This window comes from Engystomops pustulosus, chromosome 4 (assembly GCF_040894005.1).
Source record: "Engystomops pustulosus chromosome 4, aEngPut4.maternal, whole genome shotgun sequence".
Classification (NCBI taxonomy): Eukaryota; Metazoa; Chordata; class Amphibia; order Anura; family Leptodactylidae; genus Engystomops; species Engystomops pustulosus.
The window spans coordinates 177,704,272-177,727,177 of record NC_092414.1 but is presented as its reverse complement, the minus strand read 5'-3'; the positions used below and the strand labels follow the sequence as shown (position 1 = coordinate 177,727,177).

The 22,906-nt window shown below is 39.9% G+C and overlaps 2 protein-coding genes across 4 annotated transcripts in view; one reads left to right on the top strand and one right to left on the bottom strand.

Moving 5' to 3' along the window:
- The window catches only part of LCTL (lactase like), a 19,990-nt gene extending 15,836 nt beyond the window's left edge, over positions 1 to 4,154 (top strand). For 2 of the 3 annotated variants that reach the window (XM_072148702.1, XM_072148701.1), the window contains exons 15-16: positions 1,269 to 1,313; positions 1,877 to 4,154. In XM_072148702.1, the coding sequence (XP_072004803.1) occupies positions 1,269 to 1,313; positions 1,877 to 1,992 (161 nt within the window). In that variant the 3' untranslated portion in view covers positions 1,993 to 4,154. The remainder of the gene's footprint in view (positions 1 to 1,268; positions 1,314 to 1,876) is intronic. The other variant, XM_072148703.1, reaches the window with a different exon arrangement.
- Positions 836 to 22,906, bottom strand: part of ZWILCH (zwilch kinetochore protein) — a 25,244-nt gene continuing 3,173 nt past the window's right edge. The window contains exons 2-19 of the mRNA XM_072148700.1: positions 21,798 to 21,846; positions 19,914 to 20,009; positions 18,746 to 18,855; positions 17,609 to 17,811; positions 16,301 to 16,380; positions 15,925 to 16,080; positions 15,761 to 15,832; positions 14,969 to 15,062; positions 10,769 to 10,824; positions 9,743 to 9,848; positions 8,241 to 8,320; positions 7,912 to 8,068; positions 6,979 to 7,007; positions 6,344 to 6,480; positions 6,055 to 6,150; positions 4,428 to 4,546; positions 4,037 to 4,142; positions 836 to 2,092 (exon numbers count right to left, since the gene is read on the bottom strand). Of these exons, the coding sequence (XP_072004801.1) occupies positions 4,051 to 4,142; positions 4,428 to 4,546; positions 6,055 to 6,150; positions 6,344 to 6,480; positions 6,979 to 7,007; positions 7,912 to 8,068; positions 8,241 to 8,320; positions 9,743 to 9,848; positions 10,769 to 10,824; positions 14,969 to 15,062; positions 15,761 to 15,832; positions 15,925 to 16,080; positions 16,301 to 16,380; positions 17,609 to 17,811; positions 18,746 to 18,855; positions 19,914 to 20,009; positions 21,798 to 21,846 (1,732 nt within the window). The 3' untranslated portion in view covers positions 836 to 2,092; positions 4,037 to 4,050. The remainder of the gene's footprint in view (positions 2,093 to 4,036; positions 4,143 to 4,427; positions 4,547 to 6,054; positions 6,151 to 6,343; positions 6,481 to 6,978; positions 7,008 to 7,911; positions 8,069 to 8,240; positions 8,321 to 9,742; positions 9,849 to 10,768; positions 10,825 to 14,968; positions 15,063 to 15,760; positions 15,833 to 15,924; positions 16,081 to 16,300; positions 16,381 to 17,608; positions 17,812 to 18,745; positions 18,856 to 19,913; positions 20,010 to 21,797; positions 21,847 to 22,906) is intronic.

Genomic DNA, 22,906 nt, shown 5'->3' with positions numbered 1-22,906 from the left:
TTGTTACAATTTGGCATGCATATATAGCATAGGAAAAGATTTGATCTTAAAAAATCCATAAACACGACATGTGAAAATAAAATGTCTATAAAACAAAGTGCTTATGTCCGCTGTTAAATATGTTTGTAAACATTTCGTTATGGGTTTTCATTTTTGCTATTTGAAGCTGTACTCTATGATACAGAGGGTGCATGTTCATAATGGGTAGGTAGAGGGGTATTCCAGACAAACCCTGCCATCTCTGATCATTGGGGATGTGTGGTGTCATACACCGGCCATTCTGATATCCATTACCTAAGGTTAGGTACTTAAAGGGGTTGTACGACATTATACTATTATCCTTTTCCACAGGGTAGGGGAGAACAGTCATGGGTGAGGTTCAACCACTGGGACCCAGAGAGAACAGAAACATCCATGGAGGGGGGAGGGCTGAGGATTACCGAGTACAGACTTCAGCTATTGCTGGTATTAGAAACACAAAAATTAAGCAGCAGGACACGTTTAACATGCCACCCTGTTTTCTATATAGTGGTGGTGGTCTGAACGATCAGATTGTGGATAGGGGATAATATAACTTGGCACAACCCCTTTAAATAAAGAAAATACTGGAAATAACCTGGTTCCTGCAATATGTGTGCATGCACAATTTAGTATTAGGGTTGATTCCCACGGCCATGTTTGTCAGTAAATTACAGACTGTTCAGTGTCCTGCTTCATGGACAGACCACACTGCCAGGGACTGGACTCTGCAATCATAAATATAATAGAAGGGACTAACTAACTAGAAGGGCTGTGTCAACTGTCCCTTACACTGAATGGAAAAAGAAAATAAAAATTCCAACAACAGTATTTAATAATATAGAATTCTTAGATCTGATCTGATGTGTTTTACTAGATACTTGTGTACCAGGTACAAACATATACACTGTGGAAATGAATCTACCAAAGAAAAAACACTGTAGATTGTTAATAATAACCAAGTGTCGTATTGCTGAAACACGACCTATCACAGTCTAAGGGACGGTTAAAGATGGCCGAGCACTGGACTCAGCCAAGTCAATCCCATAGAGACTGAAATGAGCACACTTGGCACTTCTCCTATGGAAAGCCCTTACGCTTGTGAGACATCCCCTATTAGATTTGAGTGCCGATTTATACTAGCAGCACCCCAAGCTGTGTGGTGGGGGGAATCGGGCAGGATTTCATGTCATCAGATTTTCATTCTCACTCCACTTTTGTCTGTTTTCTTCTTTAAAAAAAAAAATCAGAGGAACAGAGGAATGCGGCTGCAAATTTACTGCGGCTAATTTATGGTAAGAAGTGCTTTCCGAAAACAATATGGGGGATGTGGCCTTGATAAAGATTCTCATCTTATACATGCATTTATTTAAATTTATTATGAAAATCAGGCATTTTGCATGAACACTATGAAGCTTACATGTTTAGTAAAGGAGAGGGCAATTACATAGATCTATAAACCTCACATTTCTGACTATAGAGTTTCTGCACGTCTATAAGGGCTGCCAGACCTCCCTCCAGACACCTGAACGTTTACATTATGTCTATCCTCTGTAATATCCTTCCAATTGTATATGTGGTACTGCATGTCCAAAGAGTAAGCATGTAAAATTTATATAGAAAGGGGGTATAGAGTGATGCTAGAATTAGGAACTTTAATTCCCCCCTCCCAAAGATATGCAATTGTTCCAACATGTGAAATTGTGTTACTACTGCATGGAAAGGGAAATGTGATGCTTAATTTATAGGATCCTTTCCATGTAACTCACAAAGGAGTCAGGAATATCAAGGCAACCCAAACAGTGCACCCCAAAACTGTACCCTGCAACATTCATATGGTGTTTTTTTCTCATCCTAGACCCTCTGACCAGTCACATGGAGATGGTTACAGAGATTGTGGTGCCTACGGTGTGTACACTGTGCATTCTCATCGGGGCCGTGCTCCTCATGATCCTCCTGCGCAGAAAGAGCTAGGACATGGAACGTGGTATACGGAAAAAAACTCCATCGGACAAGTGTGGTCAACTCTGCCCACAACAAGGACTTTCACTTGAACATTTCCTCTTCTGGTTCTCTGTTAAAAAAAATAAAATAAAAACATGCTGTGATAAATGTCCTATGCAGAGGACTGCGAGTACACACACTTGATTTTTACCCTAATTTATTATCCTTATGGTCCGGATCAAGGCTTGTCCCCATCACGCTATGGCTCTCTGTTTGATATATGTGCTGGGAAATGCTGCCAGCAATGGGCTGTGACATATTGCCGTTTTGCCTATTGGGTCCATATAACACGAAAACACCCCAAAAACAATATTATATGAACACAAACCTTGCAGGTATACAACAATATATAAGATTGTGTTGGCCAATGCAGGTTAATAAAGTCCAATAAATACCTAAGCTACGACTGTTGCCCATCCATTAGTAATGTATGGTGAAAATGTAATTTGCACAAAATCCATCCAAAATATCAGAACTCTGACACTCTATGCTAAGATACATGGACTTTTCTAGAAAGAGCTGCATTTCATGGTTGTTATAAAAGACCCTCAATTGCCTAAAAGATTCACAGTACCTCTGAAGGGCAGAGGGGATGACATTGACTAGTGTTCTGTGTGCAATTTACTGGAATGATCTTCATGATTTTGTTAGACAGGATAAGAACTATGGGCAATGCTGCTAGTGGTGTTCATGCAAGTAATGTGAAAAGATTTTATTTTTTTTAAGTTGTGTTAATAAATTTACTGGTACACTTAAAGCAAGGACTGCGTGTCATTCATACATCTATAAAGCTAGTAACATACACATATGGGATGGCCACCTTATGCAGTTTTACAATAAGGCCAAGCCACCTACCATCTACTGTTTTCTACATCCTTAGAAAATCTACAGGATCAAAATCCATCATGATAAACCAGGAACACTTATTTATAGATTCAGGCAGTGTGACTGGTAATCTTATTATATTTGTTCATGACCTCCTTCCTTCTAAAATCAACTTTAAACGTATTCTAATCGACCGACTGGATCTGGGGGTGTTACCATAGACCCTCTGTGCTGTAGCTTCACAGGCCATAACAATGAGCAGAACATGTCTCACCCTCTCCCTGCCATCTCTCTCCTCCATCCGCCTATATAGTCTTGCAACTTCAGGAAGTAGAGGGGGAAGGGAAGACCTGCTCTGCTCATGGTGACAACCAGTGTAGATACAGCATGGAGGGGCTCCGTAAACACCCCCAGAGCACTTGAGACTCATTAGCATAATTATAAAGGTTAATGTGAGAAGAAAGGAGGCCATGGATAACAAATATAAGAAGATAACCACAGTCACACTGCCTGGATCTATGAGTAATCTATGTGGATCGATCCTGCTTGATTTTAATGGTAGATTTTCTTTAACGGACATCTACCACCAGGATGAATGACTGTATATTTGCATACAATCCTTCATCCTGGTGGTAGATGCCCTTTACGGATGGATAAAACAGTACATGGTAGGTGGTCTGGCCTTAGTGCAAACTTGCATAAGATGGTCATTCCATGTGTATATTACAGCACATAACATAAATACAGTTTATAAGCAAAGTATTCTTACCTTCAGACAGAACCAAGGATGGATCCCATATAAGACACACACACAGGTTTCTTAGTCAAAATAAACCTTTAACCACCATGGGTGCACCAACATGGATTACCGCAGCAATCTATGGTATAAGACTCATGACTGGCATTGGCCTTTTAAACTGCCTGATGTATGTGGTGCCATATGGTAGATGAAAGACCATCACTAAGTTTCTTCTTCCCCTCTTCAGTTTTCCCGTTTGCTGGCAGCATTTTTCTCTTTACATAAGGAGATGCAGTGACCACTACTGAATTTCTTTAACGTGCCATAGAAATTGATTAACGTCCTGAATATTTACATAAGCCAGTTATCAAGGACATTCCTACCAATGCTTGTTTCCAATAACTGGCCAAAGTAAGCTGTAAAGGAAAAAAAATACCAAAACACCATTACCTGACTGGTTCCCCTCACAAGAAATGCACTTGGCTGCAGCTGATCTGTGCTTGGTAATAAAGGATCTCTTCACTTTCTCCACTCATTGTCATGTCAATCTGGACCTCTAGCAGAGCAATAATAATATATCATTAAGTACATATGATCTTTAATATGACACAAAAAGCATGTTTCTAGGTGCTATAGAACAGAAGATAGGTGCTACTGATGTGACACTACACCTGAGACCACTAAACTTGACTCATCTCATGTGAAAAGGAGTTGAGATTTGACATAAATGAGGAAATACTAGATAGGACATTTCATCACCCTAGGCTGAGGGGGATAGTAGTTTAGTGGGGGTAAAACCTGATGACAGGTTCTCGTTATCATCATAGATAAGAATTAATACCTGGGATATCAAATAAAACGTGGTCTACAGGAGGTCTGGTGCTGAGCTGCCACATAGTTTTCACTTCCTTCTGCCCGTGTCCACTGAGGATCTCCACTCTCCATGTCTGTGGGTGAGAACTGGAAGAAAACACTGACCATTGAAGACTGATATTGAAGATAATATTATTTTCAATACCACCTTTAATGTTGATTTTACAGTCAAAACATCTACCCCTTAAGGTCATGATACACTGTTATAACTTTGGAATGCTTGTTGTACTTCAGATTAATGCTATATTTGAGTTGAAAAATATAGTGCACTTATTTGTAAAAAGAAAAAAGTAAATCTAGCAATTTTCAGATTTCTAAATGTTATGCTCATCACAAAGTTAGACTAACCGCCCAAATTGGTTGCTAACTAACATAAAACATATATCTGTTATGCTGCCATAATTTTTCTATTTTATTTTATTAGGACGTTAGGAAACTTACAGTTTAAACATTTTTAAGTACATTTCAGCTAAAAAAAATTTCTAGAGGACAATTCATCTTCATAGGGGTTTTCAAATTTCTATTAGAAACTTCCCACAAATCTCCCAATTTTTAAAATGGCACCCCTCAAAAAATTCAACCGCCTTTGGTAAGTGTGTTAACACTTTAATCATCTCACAAGATTTTTTTTTAAATGGGAGTTTCTATTTGTTATTTTTTAATTTTGTCAATAAAATGATTATTTAGTCCTAAAATGTACACGTTCATGCAGCATAAAAGAAGAAAAACACAGTTCAGATTTTGTTGTGCAGTTTCTTACGAGTAGGGCAATACCCCACATGTCAACGTAACCAACTACTTTAGGGGCCACAACAGAACACATAGTGAAAGGAGGCGTTGAGCTTTTAGAGGGCAGATTTTGATGACGTTGTTTTCAGGTCACATTACACATTTAAAAGGTTCCTGAGGTACGAGAACAGTGACCCCATCCTATAAATGATCCTATTTTGGTAACTACACCCCCGAGAGAATTTATTAAGGTTTATATTGAGCTTTATCCCCACCACAGATGTTTTATAGAAAGTAATTACATTGGTTCGTGTAAGCAAAAATCTATTTCCAAAAAAACCTTGCTTTGGTCCCTAAATTTTTATTTTTGGAAAGGGTTAAAGAAGTAAACACACCCCATAGTTTGTTACCCAGTTTGTCTAGAATGCAGTAATATCCCACACGTGGTCACAAGCTGCTGTATGGGTGCGCTGCGGGGCTCGGAAGGGAAGTAGCAATAGTTGCCAATTTAATCAAGCATTTCTTTGTACAGGGAAACAGTCAACCGAAGATACAAAGAAAGAGGTTAAAGGAAACTATAGATTAGTGGCGATAGAGCCATTAGAGCCAATATGGCTGGTAATGGTAGGTGTCAAGCAACCAGAAGATATATGAAGAACAAACAACTCAATGGCTGCAAAACATCTAGTTATGTTTTTCAGAGGCACTAGTATATAATGTACCCATCTAGCCTGCTTTACAACCAACACTGTCCATTAAGGTGAGGTATTTCTCAATATATTGAATTACCTACATTTATTTAAATGAACGTGTGGAAATACAGCACATGTTTAGCTTCTGGTAAACCTGACAACATCTTAACTTACTTCTGGTAGAAGTTGCTGATGACACTGGGTCGGATCGGGAGCTGGAACACATGCTGCTCATTCCATGGGTTCTCCTTGTAGTACTTCAAACATGACCTGACCAGAAAAAAAAAAAGGAGAAAATAAAATTTCTATAACAAATATTTTGCCTCTTTTCTTAAATTTAAGGCTGCAAACCCAGAATTCTAGCACATTTTCAAAAAAATCCATATGGATCATTTGCTAAAATGTCCAGATTTGACATTACTGTTGTGCATAGGGTTGGAGTAATCTTCTAGTAATAACTCACTGTGTAAGTGGGAAGAGGTTCTCATGCTCGAGGTTCAGGAAGGCATTGCAGTTTACCACCACCTCCAGCATATGATGCAGCTTCCTGACACGGTGAACCTGTTCCTGTAGATCCACGGATGTGCAGATGAAGTAATCCTGAGAAGGGAAGTACAGGAATACTACTGGCCCTTAACTGTATATAGGTCAAGGGAAAATAAGTAGGAGTTGCTTAAAACATCCAGGCAGATTCTAGCACTCTAAGGTGGGCATAAAGTCGGACTACCTGATGGTTTTGGTGTGACAGCCAACCATTTAGTATGCGTTAGATGTTCAATACACTAATTGTATGTCTTACAAGGCAAATACAAAACCACCGGAAAAGTCTTGCAGTGACTTATTCACCTCTGCCTTTTAGAAACCTATGCATGCTCAGCAGTATTAAAGGGGTTGTCAAACCTTAGGAAGTTATCCCTAATCTACAGGATACGAGTTAACTTTCTAATCAGTGAGGGTCTGACAGCTAGGGTACCACCAATCATGAGAATGGGATCCCCCAGCAACTAGGAGAGCGGGCATCCCATACCCACTAATGGGTGGAGCTTGTAATAACATCTTAATCATAGGGTACTTATGAAGATTATCTTCATTACTTACCAGGTAATTGAATGTTGCAAGTTCCCGACCTGTAAAAATAAACTCTGTTAGTCTCTTAAAATAAACCCCCTTTATATGTTATAGTTTTGGATGACTTGGGGCAGATACATTGAAACTAAGATTTTTATAGTGTAAACCTAGTTAGAATTGGCAGTCATAACGACATTAGTACAGGTGTATGGGGAGGGCCCACATACAAGACCGGTGTTTGCTGCAAACACCCTTGATTGGTACTGATGCTGATCGCAGGTGTTAACCCTTCACCTACCGTTGGCAAAGCCACCAGTGACGTGTGCGTGCCGCCATATTGGCTTGGATCATCTCTCCCTGTTATGTCCTCAGGGAGCTTTGATCAGCCTGGAGTCTTCCCAAGACTTTGGGACCTTTTTATTGCTCAATGTGGCACACGTTTACAGATGTATAGAAAATTCTCGATACCCAGATGGTTAAGGAGACTTATAGACGGACCTCTCTGCCCACTGTGACCTCTGGTGAAGCTCTCTGGATGCTTTACTTTAGTCCCAGACTGCAATGATCAGCTGTAAAGTGTCTGTAATGAAGTTTTATTGATAATTCTTTTTTTATAAATTTTTTGCACTAGATTGTTGGAGCAATTAGAGGGCAGTAAAAGGCTAAAATTTATTTTGCCTATGTACAAATAATTATTGCCAATATTATAAAAAATAACATCTGTAATCTTACTGCCAGTATGAATAAGGCGACAATGTGATTTTAAATGCCTGATCTAAGTGCATATTACTTCCAGTAATATACAGAATAAATCATGGTGGAGCTACAGAAGGGACATAACTTACAGCGATTATGGTCTTGAAAAGACTAAGAAATATGCAAAACAGTCAATATTAATTTTCAAGACGTCTGCTGTATTATGTGTGAATAACGTCACAGTAGGGGATGTGAGCGGCTGCGAACCTATGAAGCAGTTGATGTAATCTTTTTTCATCTTGTCCAGGCCAATCTCTAGCAGCAGGCGGATGGGAGTGAGGCCTGAGAGCGAGATGCTCTGCATGTTTCCGTGGTAGGACTGCTGAATGAGCTTGCTCAGTGTGCTGCTGCTCCCGCGATGGATCTAGAATGAGCAGACAATTATTTAGCGACAATAGTCAAGGCCGGCACTGTCATATTAGAAAACAGTAAAGAAATCATTCGAGATAAAGAGAACACCATTGTATTACTTCCATGCACCTCAGTACCCATTCCATTCAGTGTAAGGTGAAAAGGTTTACATATTAGGATCTTACCCAGGGGTGCACATCACCATGTCTCAGTGATTGTATCACAAGGGAGAAGCAGTTCGCAACATCTTGATAAGAAGATACACCTTCATACAACAAAACAAAAAGGTTAAACCAAGGACTGGACTCTATAGAAATCAATAGAAGGATACAATTAAATCAATCAATACAATTAAATTGTGACCTTTATTGATACTCGTACAAGATATTAAGTGCTATTAAAAGTGGTCCGTACTAAAGCGTTGCTGCTTAATCTCTGACCAAATGTACTTAGTGCATCTAGTTGGGCCAAGTGTCTGAAGTATCAGATGCCTAATACAAAAGTCCTAACAGAGAAGCATACATCATTTAAAAATAAAGCCCAAAGCCCCCTGGTTTCATCAGATGGTCAGCAATCTCATGAGATATGGGGATATACTTGAGGTCCAGTATTTACCACCTCCGTTAGGGGTTTAATTGGTGCCTCAAGGAAGAAAGAAGGAAAAAAGAAGAAGGAAGAAAGAAGGAAGGAAAAAAGAAGAAGGAAGAAAGAAGGAAGGAAAAAAGAAGAAGGAAAAAAGAAGGAAGAAAGAAGAAGGAAGCATGTGTAGGACATATTCATATACATGTATGCAGATCTTTACAAATCCACAAAAATAGAAAGGCGTCTGGCAAATATTGTCACTAGCTTGTACCAACCTATTTAAGGACTTGTGAGTGTTAGGTCTAGTTCACACCTGTGTTAGGACTTCCATCTCAACTACGATAACAGAAGAATAACAGCTCCATTAAAACGTCTGTTAGGCTTCTGTTATTTCAGACAGAAAAAAAACAGTTCTGCAGTTTCCGTCCAATTTTCGGCTCAGATAACCATTTTAATGGACATTTTCACGGATCCGTTAGTCTTCCGATATTATAATTTTTGTGATGGAAAATAACAGCTGAAGTCTAAACGCAGAGCGAAGTCGGCCATAGTGATCTCTGAGTGCAAAGGTCGGACCATAGGTTTTCCATACATAAATATAGTCCCACTGTCCACGTAATATAATAAACAATGGTTGTATTCAGTTTGTTGTCCCAAAGATACAAAAAAAAATAAGAAAAATAGAAAAAGTGAGTCACGAGGAAACCAATGGTTTCTGGCTCCATACATTATGTAGCATCGGGCTAGTACAGCTGATCAGTGAAGCAGGTGGGTTGTGCCTTTTAATCAGATTTTGGTGGCCTATCCTGAGGATAAGGGTGCTGTCACATGTTAGCATTTTGACTGTTTTGGAACTAAATTAAAACGCACTGGGCCGGGGCACGGCTGATCACATGCAGGTTTGTATGCAAACGCATGCACTTGGTGTCTTGCATTTAGACACCGGGTGCCGATTGTTGACTGCATGCATTAACAAATGCATATGCCAGGCCCCGTGCGTTTTGATTCTGCTACAAAACGGAATCAGAAGGTGTGACAGCAGCCTTAGTCAACACTATTAATGAGTAGTCAACCACTTTAAGAAAAATAAATAAAAATTACCTACTTTTTCTCATTTTACACCACAACAACTCAGCAAAGTCCAAGTCCCCACGTTCGGTGATAAAAGACTGGATGGAGCTGTCCACGGCAGCGGCATCACTCTTCACCTTCTAGAAATGAATAATGGGTAGCGTCAGCCACAGAAGCTGCAGTCGTTCACACAATGTGGGCGACGCAAAGAAAGTTGTGTGATTGATCATCGCTCCGCTGGTTACTATTCAATCAAACTGCCTCTCCTTGTTGCCAGTCTGGCTGCATCTTTTTTACTAATTTTAAGAGAGAGGTGGGGGGGGGGAGAGGCCTATGGAGAGGTAGAATATTTGCTCAGACGTAACAATGTAAACGATTCAGCCATTGTATGATTAATTAATTAAGAGCTGGAACAAACCCTCCAGCTCTAGACAGGAAATGAATGACAGCGGAGCGTGACGATAATGTGTAAATACCCATAGCTAGGTCTGGCTGGAAGAGGCGCAGCACTGCAAGAGTTAACAGGCCCCACTCAGCACTTAAAAGGCTTAGTCACCTGTTTAAGAGCCATACGTATGAAGAATGGCTGAAAGAAATTAAGTGTCCACATCCATCATGTGTGCAGCGAGAGCGCTGTATACATAATACATGAGCGGAGCAGAATGACTGGGAAATCATTTTATCCAGGCTGTTTGGATACCCTTCAAGCCTCGGGAGTAAATCCTCAGCAGTCTACAAGCAATAGACCTCGACATGAAACTATTTCCCCTCAGGCTCGCTTGTTGTTCGTGGCCTTCTATCAATTTTTATTTAGGTTTCCTTTTTATTTTATGCACCCTGAGGCAACGCAGCTGAATTGTGCAGTCGGAGCGCGAATCACTCAGTGTAATTGCCATGTTTAATAATTGCAATATTACTCCTGAGTATTACCTACAATGTGCAGCCAGGAGAGAAATAGCTTTATATTGACCTTGTCAAAACACACACATATACACCTTCTCTCTGCTGGAGGAACAAAATCACAGCCGTTCACTAAATCATTCAGATCCAGTCCGCTCACCTCTGCTTCCTTTTTAGGAGCTGAATTATTAACTCCGTCTAGTTTATTCTTCAGCTCTAGGGGGGAAAAAAAACAGCATTTAATTCAATGTACAATAAACGGCAACATGAAAATTTCACTAATTTTATGGTAAAAACAGAAATATTAAGGATTTTAAGCAGAATGAATTGATTGAAAACATTCAATCTGATGTTGTTACATAGGAAGTACATGCGTTAATTTGTAACAGTGTGCTTCACACAGGCCAGGGGGTTGCTAACCCTTATGTTACAGGGGTTGTAAGCGATTACAACACTGCTAAGTTGTGTGTAGTACTGCAGCGTAGCATTTACTTAAATCTAACCGAGATGCAATCCAAGGTAGTCCATAGAAAGGTGTGGCGACAATTTTAATAATAGTCATTATTCTACTTTCATGCAAACCCCCCCCCCCCCCCTCCTCGCATCTGTAGATATTGAAGGGAAAAAAGCAGGTGGTAATTATATAATAAGCCTTTTTTTTTTGGCCTCCCTCTGCTATTCTACCTATAAAAAATAAATTAATTGATCAAAATTAGTTAGCGATGTATTGATTTTTTTCTGAAATAATGTAATCAACATCGATCAACACTTAAAGAAAACTTAAAATCACGGATCTACCTAATAAGGTAGATCCGATGGCAGGTTCCTTTACTATCCACAAGTCCCATCCTTTTTTAAACTAAATCTTTACTGACCAAGAACTGTCTATCTGCTAATTTTCTCAGGAGGCTACTAGTGCGCGGAGTAGCTGTGCCGTGGAGTAGGAGATATGGCTACTCCACGCCCCAGCAGCCTTGATCGTTCCATCCTACCCCAACACTACGCGCACTCGTCTGAGCAGGCGCATGCACAGAACTCCAGCTTAAAAAACTTTTTTTTAAATTTTAAAACATTTAACATAGCAAAATGATCAAAGGACATATATCTTGAACGTTACAACTGAGTTGATCAATTAGTCATACATTAGGTAGATCTTCATTAATGTTCAGCTAAGATAATGTTTGGGTTATCTGGAATGGGTCCGTCCAGCGACTTGGATCCGGTGGCTTTATCCTTCTTTGTCAGTCTCTAATGTGTAGTTAGAAATGGATCCATTTTTAATCTGCTAAGTTCCATTAACTTTAATCAAACAGAACATAGACACTGTAATAATAATAAGAGAGAAAACTAACAATTTTGGGGAGGGCGGGGGGGATTATTTTGGTCTGGCAACAGATAGTTATTTCTTTGGATCTTATGTTGGGTGTTATAGTTGGATTTAATTATTTGGCGATGGCCAATGATAAAGCTATTGGTGGTAGAAAGTACTAGCCATCCAGGTGTCCCAGTTTTTGGTAAACTTTGATGTAGTTGAGAGCTGGTAGGGCAAGATTTTCTCGTAGGCACATGTCGTGTAACCTGCGCTATAACCTCATTAATATGGGGGACTATTGATTTCCAGTGTCTCGTGATCACCAGTTTTGTTGCCATAAAGATGTTTCCTATTATAGTCCTGTGCGCTGGAGCAAAGGAGTTCATGTTGATCATAAGGAGAGCTTGTGCCGGAGATTTAGAGACTTCTTTTTTGGTTAGTCTGCTGATGATGCTGTATGAGGCTGCCCATAGAGGTTGTATACGGTCACAGCTCAGAGAGACCTTCTCTGGCTTAAAAAAAACTTGATGATCATAATTAGAGAACAGCAATGACTGTAGCACAGAGAAAGATTATAAATACATTTTCTGAAGGTACACCAGTTAGCGGGGAGTGCACAGGCCTTTGCAGTTATTGACTTCAGCACATCTGCAGCCACAGGACATCACTAGACTCTCACACTGCTCTGGTGGGATTTTGGTCCACTCTTCGCAAATGCTTCTATGTCACCAATGCTGTCCGAAAGGTTTTCTATTGAGTTTAGATCAGCACTCTGGGCTGGGCATTTACATTTTTTTCCGTTTTAAGGGAACTACTGTTTTGCTGTGTGACAATTGCATGTAAATTGCTGGCTAATTGAGTGAAGAAGGCAACCAATTACTGTTGAAGAAGGTTCTGGTACACACTTGCATGTACTCTGCCATGTTGATGTTAGCCAAACTATAACACTTGCTCCACCACTTCATCAATAAAATGAAATGTGATCCACTTGTCTGTCCACACAACATGCTTCTCATCAAAGGCGACTCTTTCTGCTAATGATAGGTCTAGTCACTGCAGAGTGGGCTTTCAGTCTTAATGCTTTTAAAAGTCCAGATACAGTGCTGTATGATGAGTGTTCAGTTCAGTGCTAAACTGATGAGAGATACTAGCTGCAGTGTTCTCTCTTGCATTTGTCTTTCGAAGGTGACCTTTTTGGGGGACCTGAATGATTTGTGATGTTGTAAAGATGCAATGTTCTAGAAATCATAAACTTGGAACATCCAACTTCCCTTGCAGATGAAGGCCAGAGGGTTTTTGCAAAGTCAGTGAAAACTGGAAAGTAAAAGGAAATCTACCACCAGGATCAAGGATTGTAAACCAAGAACACTTACATGCAAGTATGTGCCCCATCTGGCAGGATCCATTTTTCTTTTAGCTTCTCATGTCCTTGTTTTGACAAAAAAGGGCTTTAAACATGCAAATGAGTCTGAGCGGCTCCAGGTCCCATCAACAGCCCCTCAGCTTCATTTGCAAAATTTTTACATAAAGAAGAAAAAAAAAAAAGATTTATCACATACCCTTTTGGCTTGTCTGTGGGTGGAACCGCTTAAAGTGGTGCTGCTACGGCGTCTGGCATAACGGTAAAGTCCAAGGAAAAATGTTCAAAATAGCAAAAATTTTTAGTTTCTTTATAAAAAGAATGGCATAAGAAGCAATAAGGAAAGCAGATCCTGCCAAAGGAGGCACACACCTGAATATAAGTGTTCTTGGTTTACAATCCTTGATCCTGGGGGTAGATGTCCTTTAAGCTCCCAGGGTTTAATAATGAGAGATATTAGCACCAACCAGTAACACTAATAACTTGCGGGTATCTGAGGGTGCTTCACTCGTTGACCTAAAACTGCATCTCAGCTGCATTATATTCAGTTGTGATGTGGATTGAGGTGCAATTTATTAATTTAACAGGTGAAAGACATGAACAGTTTTTACTGCAATGTGTGAACACACCCGGAAAGTTTTCTCTAGTGATGATCAGTGTTCTTTTTTAATTATCTCACTGAGATTTTTTTTTCTGTGCTTTAGAATACATACAATATTTGAAATAAGCTTTATATACTGTTATGTTAGGATATATACACATGGGCCTTGACATTTAGGAAATTGTGTGGTGTTCTCCACTTTTGATTTCCATTGTATATGCTGATAATCAGTGTTGACAGTATAAGACCGCGGAAGGGCACTCCCCACATAAAAATTTGTAGATCCATAATTGTGATCCCATAGAGAATACAAGACAGACGTACGGAGAGAAAAAGGGGAATGAAATATGTGGAAGTTAGAATGCACGCACAAATAAAGACAGAGCTTAGGCTACTCATCAATTCCAAGCAATTTACACATACTGCATTGTTGCTATGTGTTATTTTTTATTCCTACGGAGGCGTTTTAGAGTGTTGTTGGTCAGATTTTAATATATATTTTTCTTTGTGGTTTAGCAGATTACTGTATGATCATTTCGTACTATGATGCAGAGCTCCAGTCAGTGCCCTGTGTCGTTCCTGCCTTCCACTGCACTATATCTCTGTACAAGCAGCAACACTGATTTAGTGTCCTGATTGGCTGAGCTATTTGTGCACATTAACGTGAATGCGCTCAGTGCTCTGGCATCACTGCCCTTAGTTATGACACAACCAGGAAGTGTCCGCCCACTTCAGGAGAAGCAGAGAGGGCCGATAGATATAAGAGGCTATATCTCAGGATAGGGAGAAGCCAAGAGCTTGACAAAGGTAACCATGGAATTATTGTCAAAGGCTCTCTCTCCAGTTGAACTATAACTATTTTTTTCTAGTAACTTCACAGTTACACTTTATCCAAATAACCTGATAAAACATGTAATAGATCTCTAGGATCCTCCTGTTCAGGAGCAATAACCCCATGCACACAGTAACTATACATACTGTCCTATACTCACAACTAAGGAAGAAACCATAATAGCCGTGTACCTTCAGATGCATATGTGAACAGAATATTACCAAATTAAATATCATTTACAAAAAAAGTAGTCACCGTTTAGGAGTTCCTGAACAAGTTCTACAGCCGATTTGGTTTCTAAAGTCTCCGGCCATTCTGATACTCCTGTTTTCAAGCCCTCAGCCAAAACCTGAAACAACACAGACTGTATTAAGCCATCCTTCATTTATATAATAAAATACACTTACATGGATATGGTTTTACAAACTTCATTAACCCCTTCACGACAGCCATACGGCTATATGTGTCCTATTTGCACATGCCCTCTGCAGAAAGGATGTTTATAAATGTCATGACATTGGTCAACTTCAAACGGCTGTAACTTCTGACCCCTGGCAACTACAAACACAATTTTGGTGTCATATTTAACAGGAGAATAGGGAGAATGGTTTATGTTAGAATCTCTTGGGGATGGTTGCTAAGTATTGCATCCTCCCATGACCTCTGCTGCGCGTGCGCTTAGGGAGGTCCACAGTGATGTCACTGCCAATCACTGGATGTTGCCGATGTGTTCTCCTCTTCCTGCTTTCAGGGGGGAGGAACGGGACAATGTATCCCATTGTATGAGCATACAGTGGGATACGTCCTAGCCCTTCATTGTATAAACATGTCAGGAATCGTCCTAAGATGTTATTACAAAAGGGTACAACATTTTCGTTCTTAAATCCTTAAGAACCTTGCAGATAGATTTATCAAAAGTGTTTGAGAGCAACACTGTTCAAGTTGCTAACTGCCAAAATGAAAGCTGAGCTCTGATTGGTTGCCATGAGAAAATTCAACAGATTTGTTCTCAGAAACTTCTGATATAGCTCCCCAAATTAGTCTTACCATCAGGAAATCCAGCTCCTTATACACAGGGTATACAGGACTTCGAAGATCTCCAGACTCCACCCTGATATTCTAAAAATGAAAATAAATACATAAAATATTTTTTTTTAAACTGTACAACACTTAAAAAAAATAAATAAATAAAAATAAGTGAAAAGACATACCAATGTTGAAGCAGACGTCAAAGGTGGCATCTGAAGGATCTTGTCTACTCCATTCCATACAAAGTCAACAGTGACATTGGTTTGGGAATCTATAATAGAATTTTCCACTGTGCTGGAGCTAAATAAATCATATCGAGCAAATCCTCTTGTTTGCATCTAGTAAGTAAAAAAAAAAAAAAAAGTAGGCTGAAGGAACATAGGTCGATGGAAATGATCGGTCCCCAATTAATTATATAGTCTAATATGTGATATTATTCTCATAAGCAAAGCTCAGGTATATCATTGAACATAAGTGGGTTGTACCATCCATGACTGTAGACCTGACATGCAGAATTCCTATAATTGAGTAACTGATGTAATTGATTCCTAAACCTACAGCTGAAGAATGATGTCTTTCCTTGTGGGATTTCTTCAGAGCTTCAAGACTTGGAAAAGAAGATTTGTCAGAAGTCGGACCTGTGAAGAAAAACAAAAAGGTTTTTACTCTTGATGGCACAACATAATGGTGCTCTGCAGTCTTTTGGATTCCAACAAAATCCTTATATGTACAGTCACATGGAACAGTGTTTTATTGACTTAACCTCTTAGCGCTCCCTGATGTACTATTACTGCATGGAGCCCTATTACTATAGTATTAGTGTGTTGTAATGCCAATGCTGGTTCAGCTCGGTAACTTACAGCGGATATCCCAATCTAATACACACGGTCGGACTGAGCAAGGAATGCGTGTGTTAACCCATTACATGCCACGTTCAACATGACCGCGGTATTTGAACGCCCTATGGGGAATTCCTTGCTCCATCGGCGCTTCTAAAAGCGATTTCAGCGGGCGCTGATAGTTGCTATGAGATCTGATCTAAGACCGCAGGGCTGTTCATAGTAAATGCCTGTAAGGTCCTGTTACAGACCTTACAGGCAAAGTGTCAGCCTATGCGATTGCATAGGCTGACAGTGTTAATATCCTCCAATTCATTAGTATTGTAGGTTTTTATAATGAACAAGTACTTGTAGAAAAAGTCGAAAAAAATGCCCCCAAATCCCCATTACATCTAAAATATACATGCAAATGTTGCACTACATTTTTTCCAGAATATTAATAATACTCTTAGCATTTTTAAGGAGTATTTTTCGCCAGTGAGGAGTTTTATATTTGCACTTATAGAAATAACTCATAGGTGTAGATTATGTTAATAAACTGAAATTTAAGCAACTGCGTAGGGACACAAGGCTGGAAGGAGAGGAGTTATACAGTGCAGGGAGGAGGGGACCATAGTACAGTACCAGAAAATATACTGACACACACACTGCATTCATATATTATACATGAAAATAAACATGTACACAGTTCACATGTAGATCAAACATCACACCTACATACACAAATAGCACATTACACAAACACAGAAATATCACACAAGTTTTATTTTTTTTCTTTAATTCTGTTGAAGGATTGTAGAAAATCAATGTCTGCCCTTTGTCATTTTATTTTCACTTTTGTCAGATTCAAGTTATTTCTGTGACCATTGTGGCCTCTAAGTGTGGCAATATAAAATTGCAGCATAGCAATTCGTAGAAAGCACCAGGCATAGTGAGTAGTATTTCTGCCCCATTCTCCCAGGTTTAAAGATCCTCAGTGATTTCAAGCAGATGAGAGAACTTGTCCTGCAGTAACTAATGCACTCACCTGCACATGTTACCATATGGAAGCTCATTCCTGTGACCTCATTCCTGCTGGTTTTGATAGGTTCAGCTCCAAGCCAACAGGTACTTTCTGCATCGGTGCTGTCACATCGTACCCACAACTGAGGAAGAACCTCCACTGGTTTTCCATTCCCAAACTGCTCCATGTTTGGATTGTGTGTCAACGTGTAGCTTGAAAGTATTTGCCTGGACAAAAAAAACAATGGTCTAACCGGGAGAACATTGGGTGGTCTGCACTCCTACATTCTCATATATGTGGACTCGACTTGTAGGTATACACACATTGTATAATAATTTATATATATGGCGACTTCAAACTCAGTCTGAATCAAGGCATATGTAACTTTAGCTGGAGTCCTGATATATGTTATTGCAGGAAAGAAAAAGCGACAGTGATGGAGATGTGCGAAAAGAGGGCCGAACGCTATCCTTGTTGAAATATAAAGCTGGCACCGTCTGCGGCAGAAATAAAGGTACAGGGCGCAAGACAACTTTGTACCTATGAATAGTGATGAGCCATGCCGATCTTTAATTTTGGCATCCTCCGTTGGCCAACTCTGCCTAACCCATCCACCTGGCTAATCACTGCCATGCCTATTCACTAGAGGTTTAACGCTGCCCGATTGGCTACCTATGAAGCCCCAGGAAGGGTGTTCTGTAACCCTGCGTAAAGATGTTATTGCCACCAGGAAGACAAGAAAGGAAGCGTAAGGGGACTTCTTGCAGGGGCTGGAATGGAGGCGATTGAAGAGCCAGATCAGAGACTTGGCTCTTAATAGAAGCAAAACCAAGGACTTGGTCCAACCACATCTGTAACAAAGGAAAAGCAGAAGACACTAGGATAATAACTGTTCGGCATAAGAGCTGTGATCAGGGTAAAGCGCACAGAAACAGACCCAGCACTTTATTTCCATGGTACTGTGTCCTCCAATTTTTTAACATGTTAATTCTACATGGTGGCTAATGAATGCGGTTCAAAGGGATAGTGAGCATAAAGCAAACATATAAAAAAATAAACCATATCCACACTGCATAAAAAATGTGAAAGATAGTGAGACATGCTCCTCAGTGTACAGAAGCAGATATCCTCGGAGGCCACATAAATGCATATGACATGTACCTGGCTTGCATGGTTGAGACTGGCAGTGGTGCACAGGGCTTTTCTTCTGTCAGATTGAATAGTTGGCTGTCACTAGGCTGAGATTCTTCCATGTCATCTTCCTCCGGTTTCTGCAAGTCAAGATTTACATCTGTCATTTTTATGCATTAATGAGGTTCTTAGCTCCGCATTTAACAATTTAGGGCCAATTCACATATATTCTAATACTGACTGTGAATGTACCGACAGTAGTGAATTGTGCACCTACATAACCCATGGCATCTGTATACCAGTCTTTAAGCTCATCTATACCACAAAATCTCACGGATGTAAAATGCTCTTCTTTCATACTACAATTGTGATTTAACATTGAATGAGGTACACAAGTTCTTGGCTTGAGGGCCTCATTACACCATAATTATGCAAGGTAAATAACACAGCTTTATGATGCATTTTGCCAATCTAGAGGCATTCATTAAACCTCTTGGTCCATACAGATAAGCTAGTATATAGTGAGTACCCCACTACAGTCACATTTACCGCTAGTGGCAGGTTTCCATAGAGCCCTATTAACTGACACCTTTTTTTTTTCACTAAAAAGAGTTTCCCTCACATCCACATAAATCAAATTTATCTTAGAACACTCCCCCTCTGATGCCATGGAATATGCTTGGCCGACCCCACCCATCTACGTCACCCTATGTTCCATGCCTTTTATCAGCATGGTCACGTGACCAGAGTGACATAATCTAAGGTCCATCGAAGTGACATCTGCAACAACTACCCCATGTATGCCATGAAGGGTGCTGTTATTTCATGTAATCAGATACATACATGAGGTAGATGTTGCAGAGGTTACAGGACCTTTGCTTATATCACTCTGGTCACATGACATGACTAAGTTTCCAATGATGTAACAGAGATTTCAATATATCAGAATATCATAGCCTTTCAATCAGGAAAAATTCAATTTTAATATTCATGACTGTGATTGACTCACAGCAGGTGAATCGCACATAAGTTTACAAACTAATTTTTGTAACACTGCAGCCTTGGAAAGGAACATAAGGGTGATGCTTTGTGTTTAATGATCTCTATATTTTGGGTGGGGTTCTCTTTAACATGCTGTGATCCCATAGGAGACTACGATATGTGAAGCTACACAAGAGAAACACAAACAATGTTATACCTTTCTCTCCACCACAAAGGCCATTCCGTTCCCACTCCAGAAACTCTCCAGTGACTGGCACTGCCCAGGACTGACCATGGAAACCTGTAGCTCATCCTGTAGTAGGGAAGAAAACTGACAATGTAAACATTGTCTAGAGATCTCACATCTAGAGCAGGTCATCCACATAAGGTTCCTCTAAAAAAAATCCAACATCTGCAAACACACAATGTTTAGTGTAGATATGCATAGCCCAACAATCCCCAAAGCATATTATTTATGGGGCGGAGGAATTAAACAAATTAACTTGATTAATTTGCCTATTGGCTTGAGCAGAATTTGGATATTACTGTGGGTCAGGAAATGAAATGTTAAAGGAAATCTACCATTAACACCTTCGTGACTATATTGTCCTCGTGCTGCGAAGGGTGTATGGAGAGCGCTCATGAGCTGAGCTCTCTCCATACACAGCGGGTGTTGGCTGTATAATACAGCTGAGGCCCTCCTGTTCTTTTTTTTAATAAATAAAAACAATAGTAAAAAAAAGTAAAAGTTTAAATCACCCCCTTTTCCGTAGATCACATATAAAAGCAAATAAACAGTAATAATCATAAACATGTTTGGTATCATAGCGTCCCAAAATGGCTGGTCTATCAAAATATAACAACGATTTTTCCCGGCGTTTAACCCCGTAACGGAAAATAGCACCCAAATTCAAAAATGCCACTTTATGCAAATTATGAGTGCAACAGCCTCTGTATGTAACAGCTTGTGAAGCAATACCACAGAGGGGCTCTAGTAACAAACCCCAGTATCATTTTAAAAGTTGATTGTAGAAGGATGGAGGCCATGGATAACAAATATTAGAAGATTACCCCAGTCACGGTGCCTGGATCTATGATTATGGGTCTCTGGTTTATCATGAAGGATTTTGATGGTAAATTTTCTGAACTGCGAAGGGACTTCCAGTAGGGCTCACAGGTCCATCCAATGCCACAAGTCAGCATCACAGGAGGCCTAGGGGGGACCTGGGGTCATTGTTTGACCAATCATGGGAGAATTGACTGCCAGCATAGGCGGAACCAACTTTCAGGATAGGGTAATTTATGGGAAAACACCTTTTCAGCTCCAACCCAAACAGATAATACAATGATATTTCCTTACCACCCGCCAAAGAATGTCCCTTAATATTATAGTAAAGTGAGCCCAAGAACAGGTTTCCTTTGTGTAAAGTGAAACATTCCTATTCACAAACAAATAGATACCTCAAAATTCCAAAACAATAGAAACAAAATTGGGAAGGGGGTGAGGGGTGCACTTTTTTTGATACTTTTCCAACTATTTCCGCCAAGGGCCACACTCAAGTGGAAAATAGTCCATGCGCCACATTGTAGCGCCCAAAGAGTTTAGACCAGTTTAAAATAGGTCTAAAGTAGAATGTGACAGTCTTAGGCCGATATACGTCCCCCATACACTTCTATGGGCGGACGGCACCCTACGGGAGCGGTACGGTGCAGCACACGTGCGGCACCGTACCGTTCCGTACCGGGGAAAAAGATAGGACCTGTCCTATCTTTTCCCGTAATACGGCGCCGTGCGCCATAGGTTGCTATGGAGAGGGGCGGGGGTGAGCTGCGCTCACCTCCTCCTCCTCTCCCCGTACACTGCCGTTGCCCGCTACGGTACGGGCGGGCAACGGCAGTGTGAATATAGCCTTAGGCTGCATTTAGACGGCCGTTGGGGGACATATAAAAGTCGGAGGCCGTGCTACAGGCACATGTTTGTCTGAATTTAGCCTTACTTTGCAGCAGAACTTTTCATCACAGTGATAAGTCTGATGCAGCAAAAGACTAGACTGTTGGAACATGAGACACACTTATGGTGATACGTGGTGTAAATACATACCTTATACGGGAAAGGGCCTGACTCGCCCTTCTTGACTTGCTCATGAACACTGTAAAAAGCAGACCATTGTTAGATTTTAGTGTATATCATATATTTACTACCCCACTGAAAGCCTCTCCACCTGCAGCCGACTGCCATAGACTGAGAGCAGGCAAAAAGCTACACAGCTTAGCGCCAATTCACAGCTGTGTTTTGGCTTCAGTTTGCAGTTTAAAAATTGTAATTTAAAAAGAATCAAGTCTTTTAATGCATGCTTAAAAAAGTACAGTATACATTCCTTTCTGTTCAAGTTCTGTTTCAGTGAGGACCAGTTCCCATCTGCGTTCATTTTAGGCTCATTTTAGACTCCCTTCGTTAAAAAAAAAAAAAAAAGAATGGAAGATTAACGGAGGTTTAACGTATCAGTTAAAAATACCATTGACATCAATGTATATTTTATGTTATCCGATATGGTCAGTTTGGCATGGATCCGTTATCAACCTTTCGTAATTTTTCTGTCTATAAAAAAGAATCCCTACCTAAATGGAACGTAACGGATGACATAAAATTTACATTGATGTCAATGGGACTTTTAATTATTACGTTAAACCTCTGTTAATCCTCCATCCTTTACTTTTTTTTTTTAACGGTGGGAAGGAAGGGTATTGTAAAATGAGCTTTACCGTTTAAAAAAGATGAATAAGAGATATTCCCCCCCCCCCTCCCAAATTTAATTTCAATCAACTTGCAGTGGTGTCCTATAGTATCAGTTTTTATATCTTCCATTAGAGCTTCAGTTATTTGAGCAGATACCATAATTGGAATTTAAAAAATGGATGGCTATAAAAAAAAATGAAAAAAGTTAATTTACTGACACTATCAGAAAAAATTGCAATTTTTTTAAACTGCTCTGTTAAAAAAAACAACAACATACTTTGCTATCAAACGGGCCAAGTCATCAGAGCCCCTTTTCTATCTTCTTCATGTCCCCATAATAATAACAATTCTTTATTTATATAGTGCAGTGCTGCACAAAGCATGACAAATAGAGAATAGTATATAGTAAAACTGGCTTTTTTTCCAGAAAAAAGGATAAGTTGAATCAAAGTGTACCTTTCTGTATACAGAGC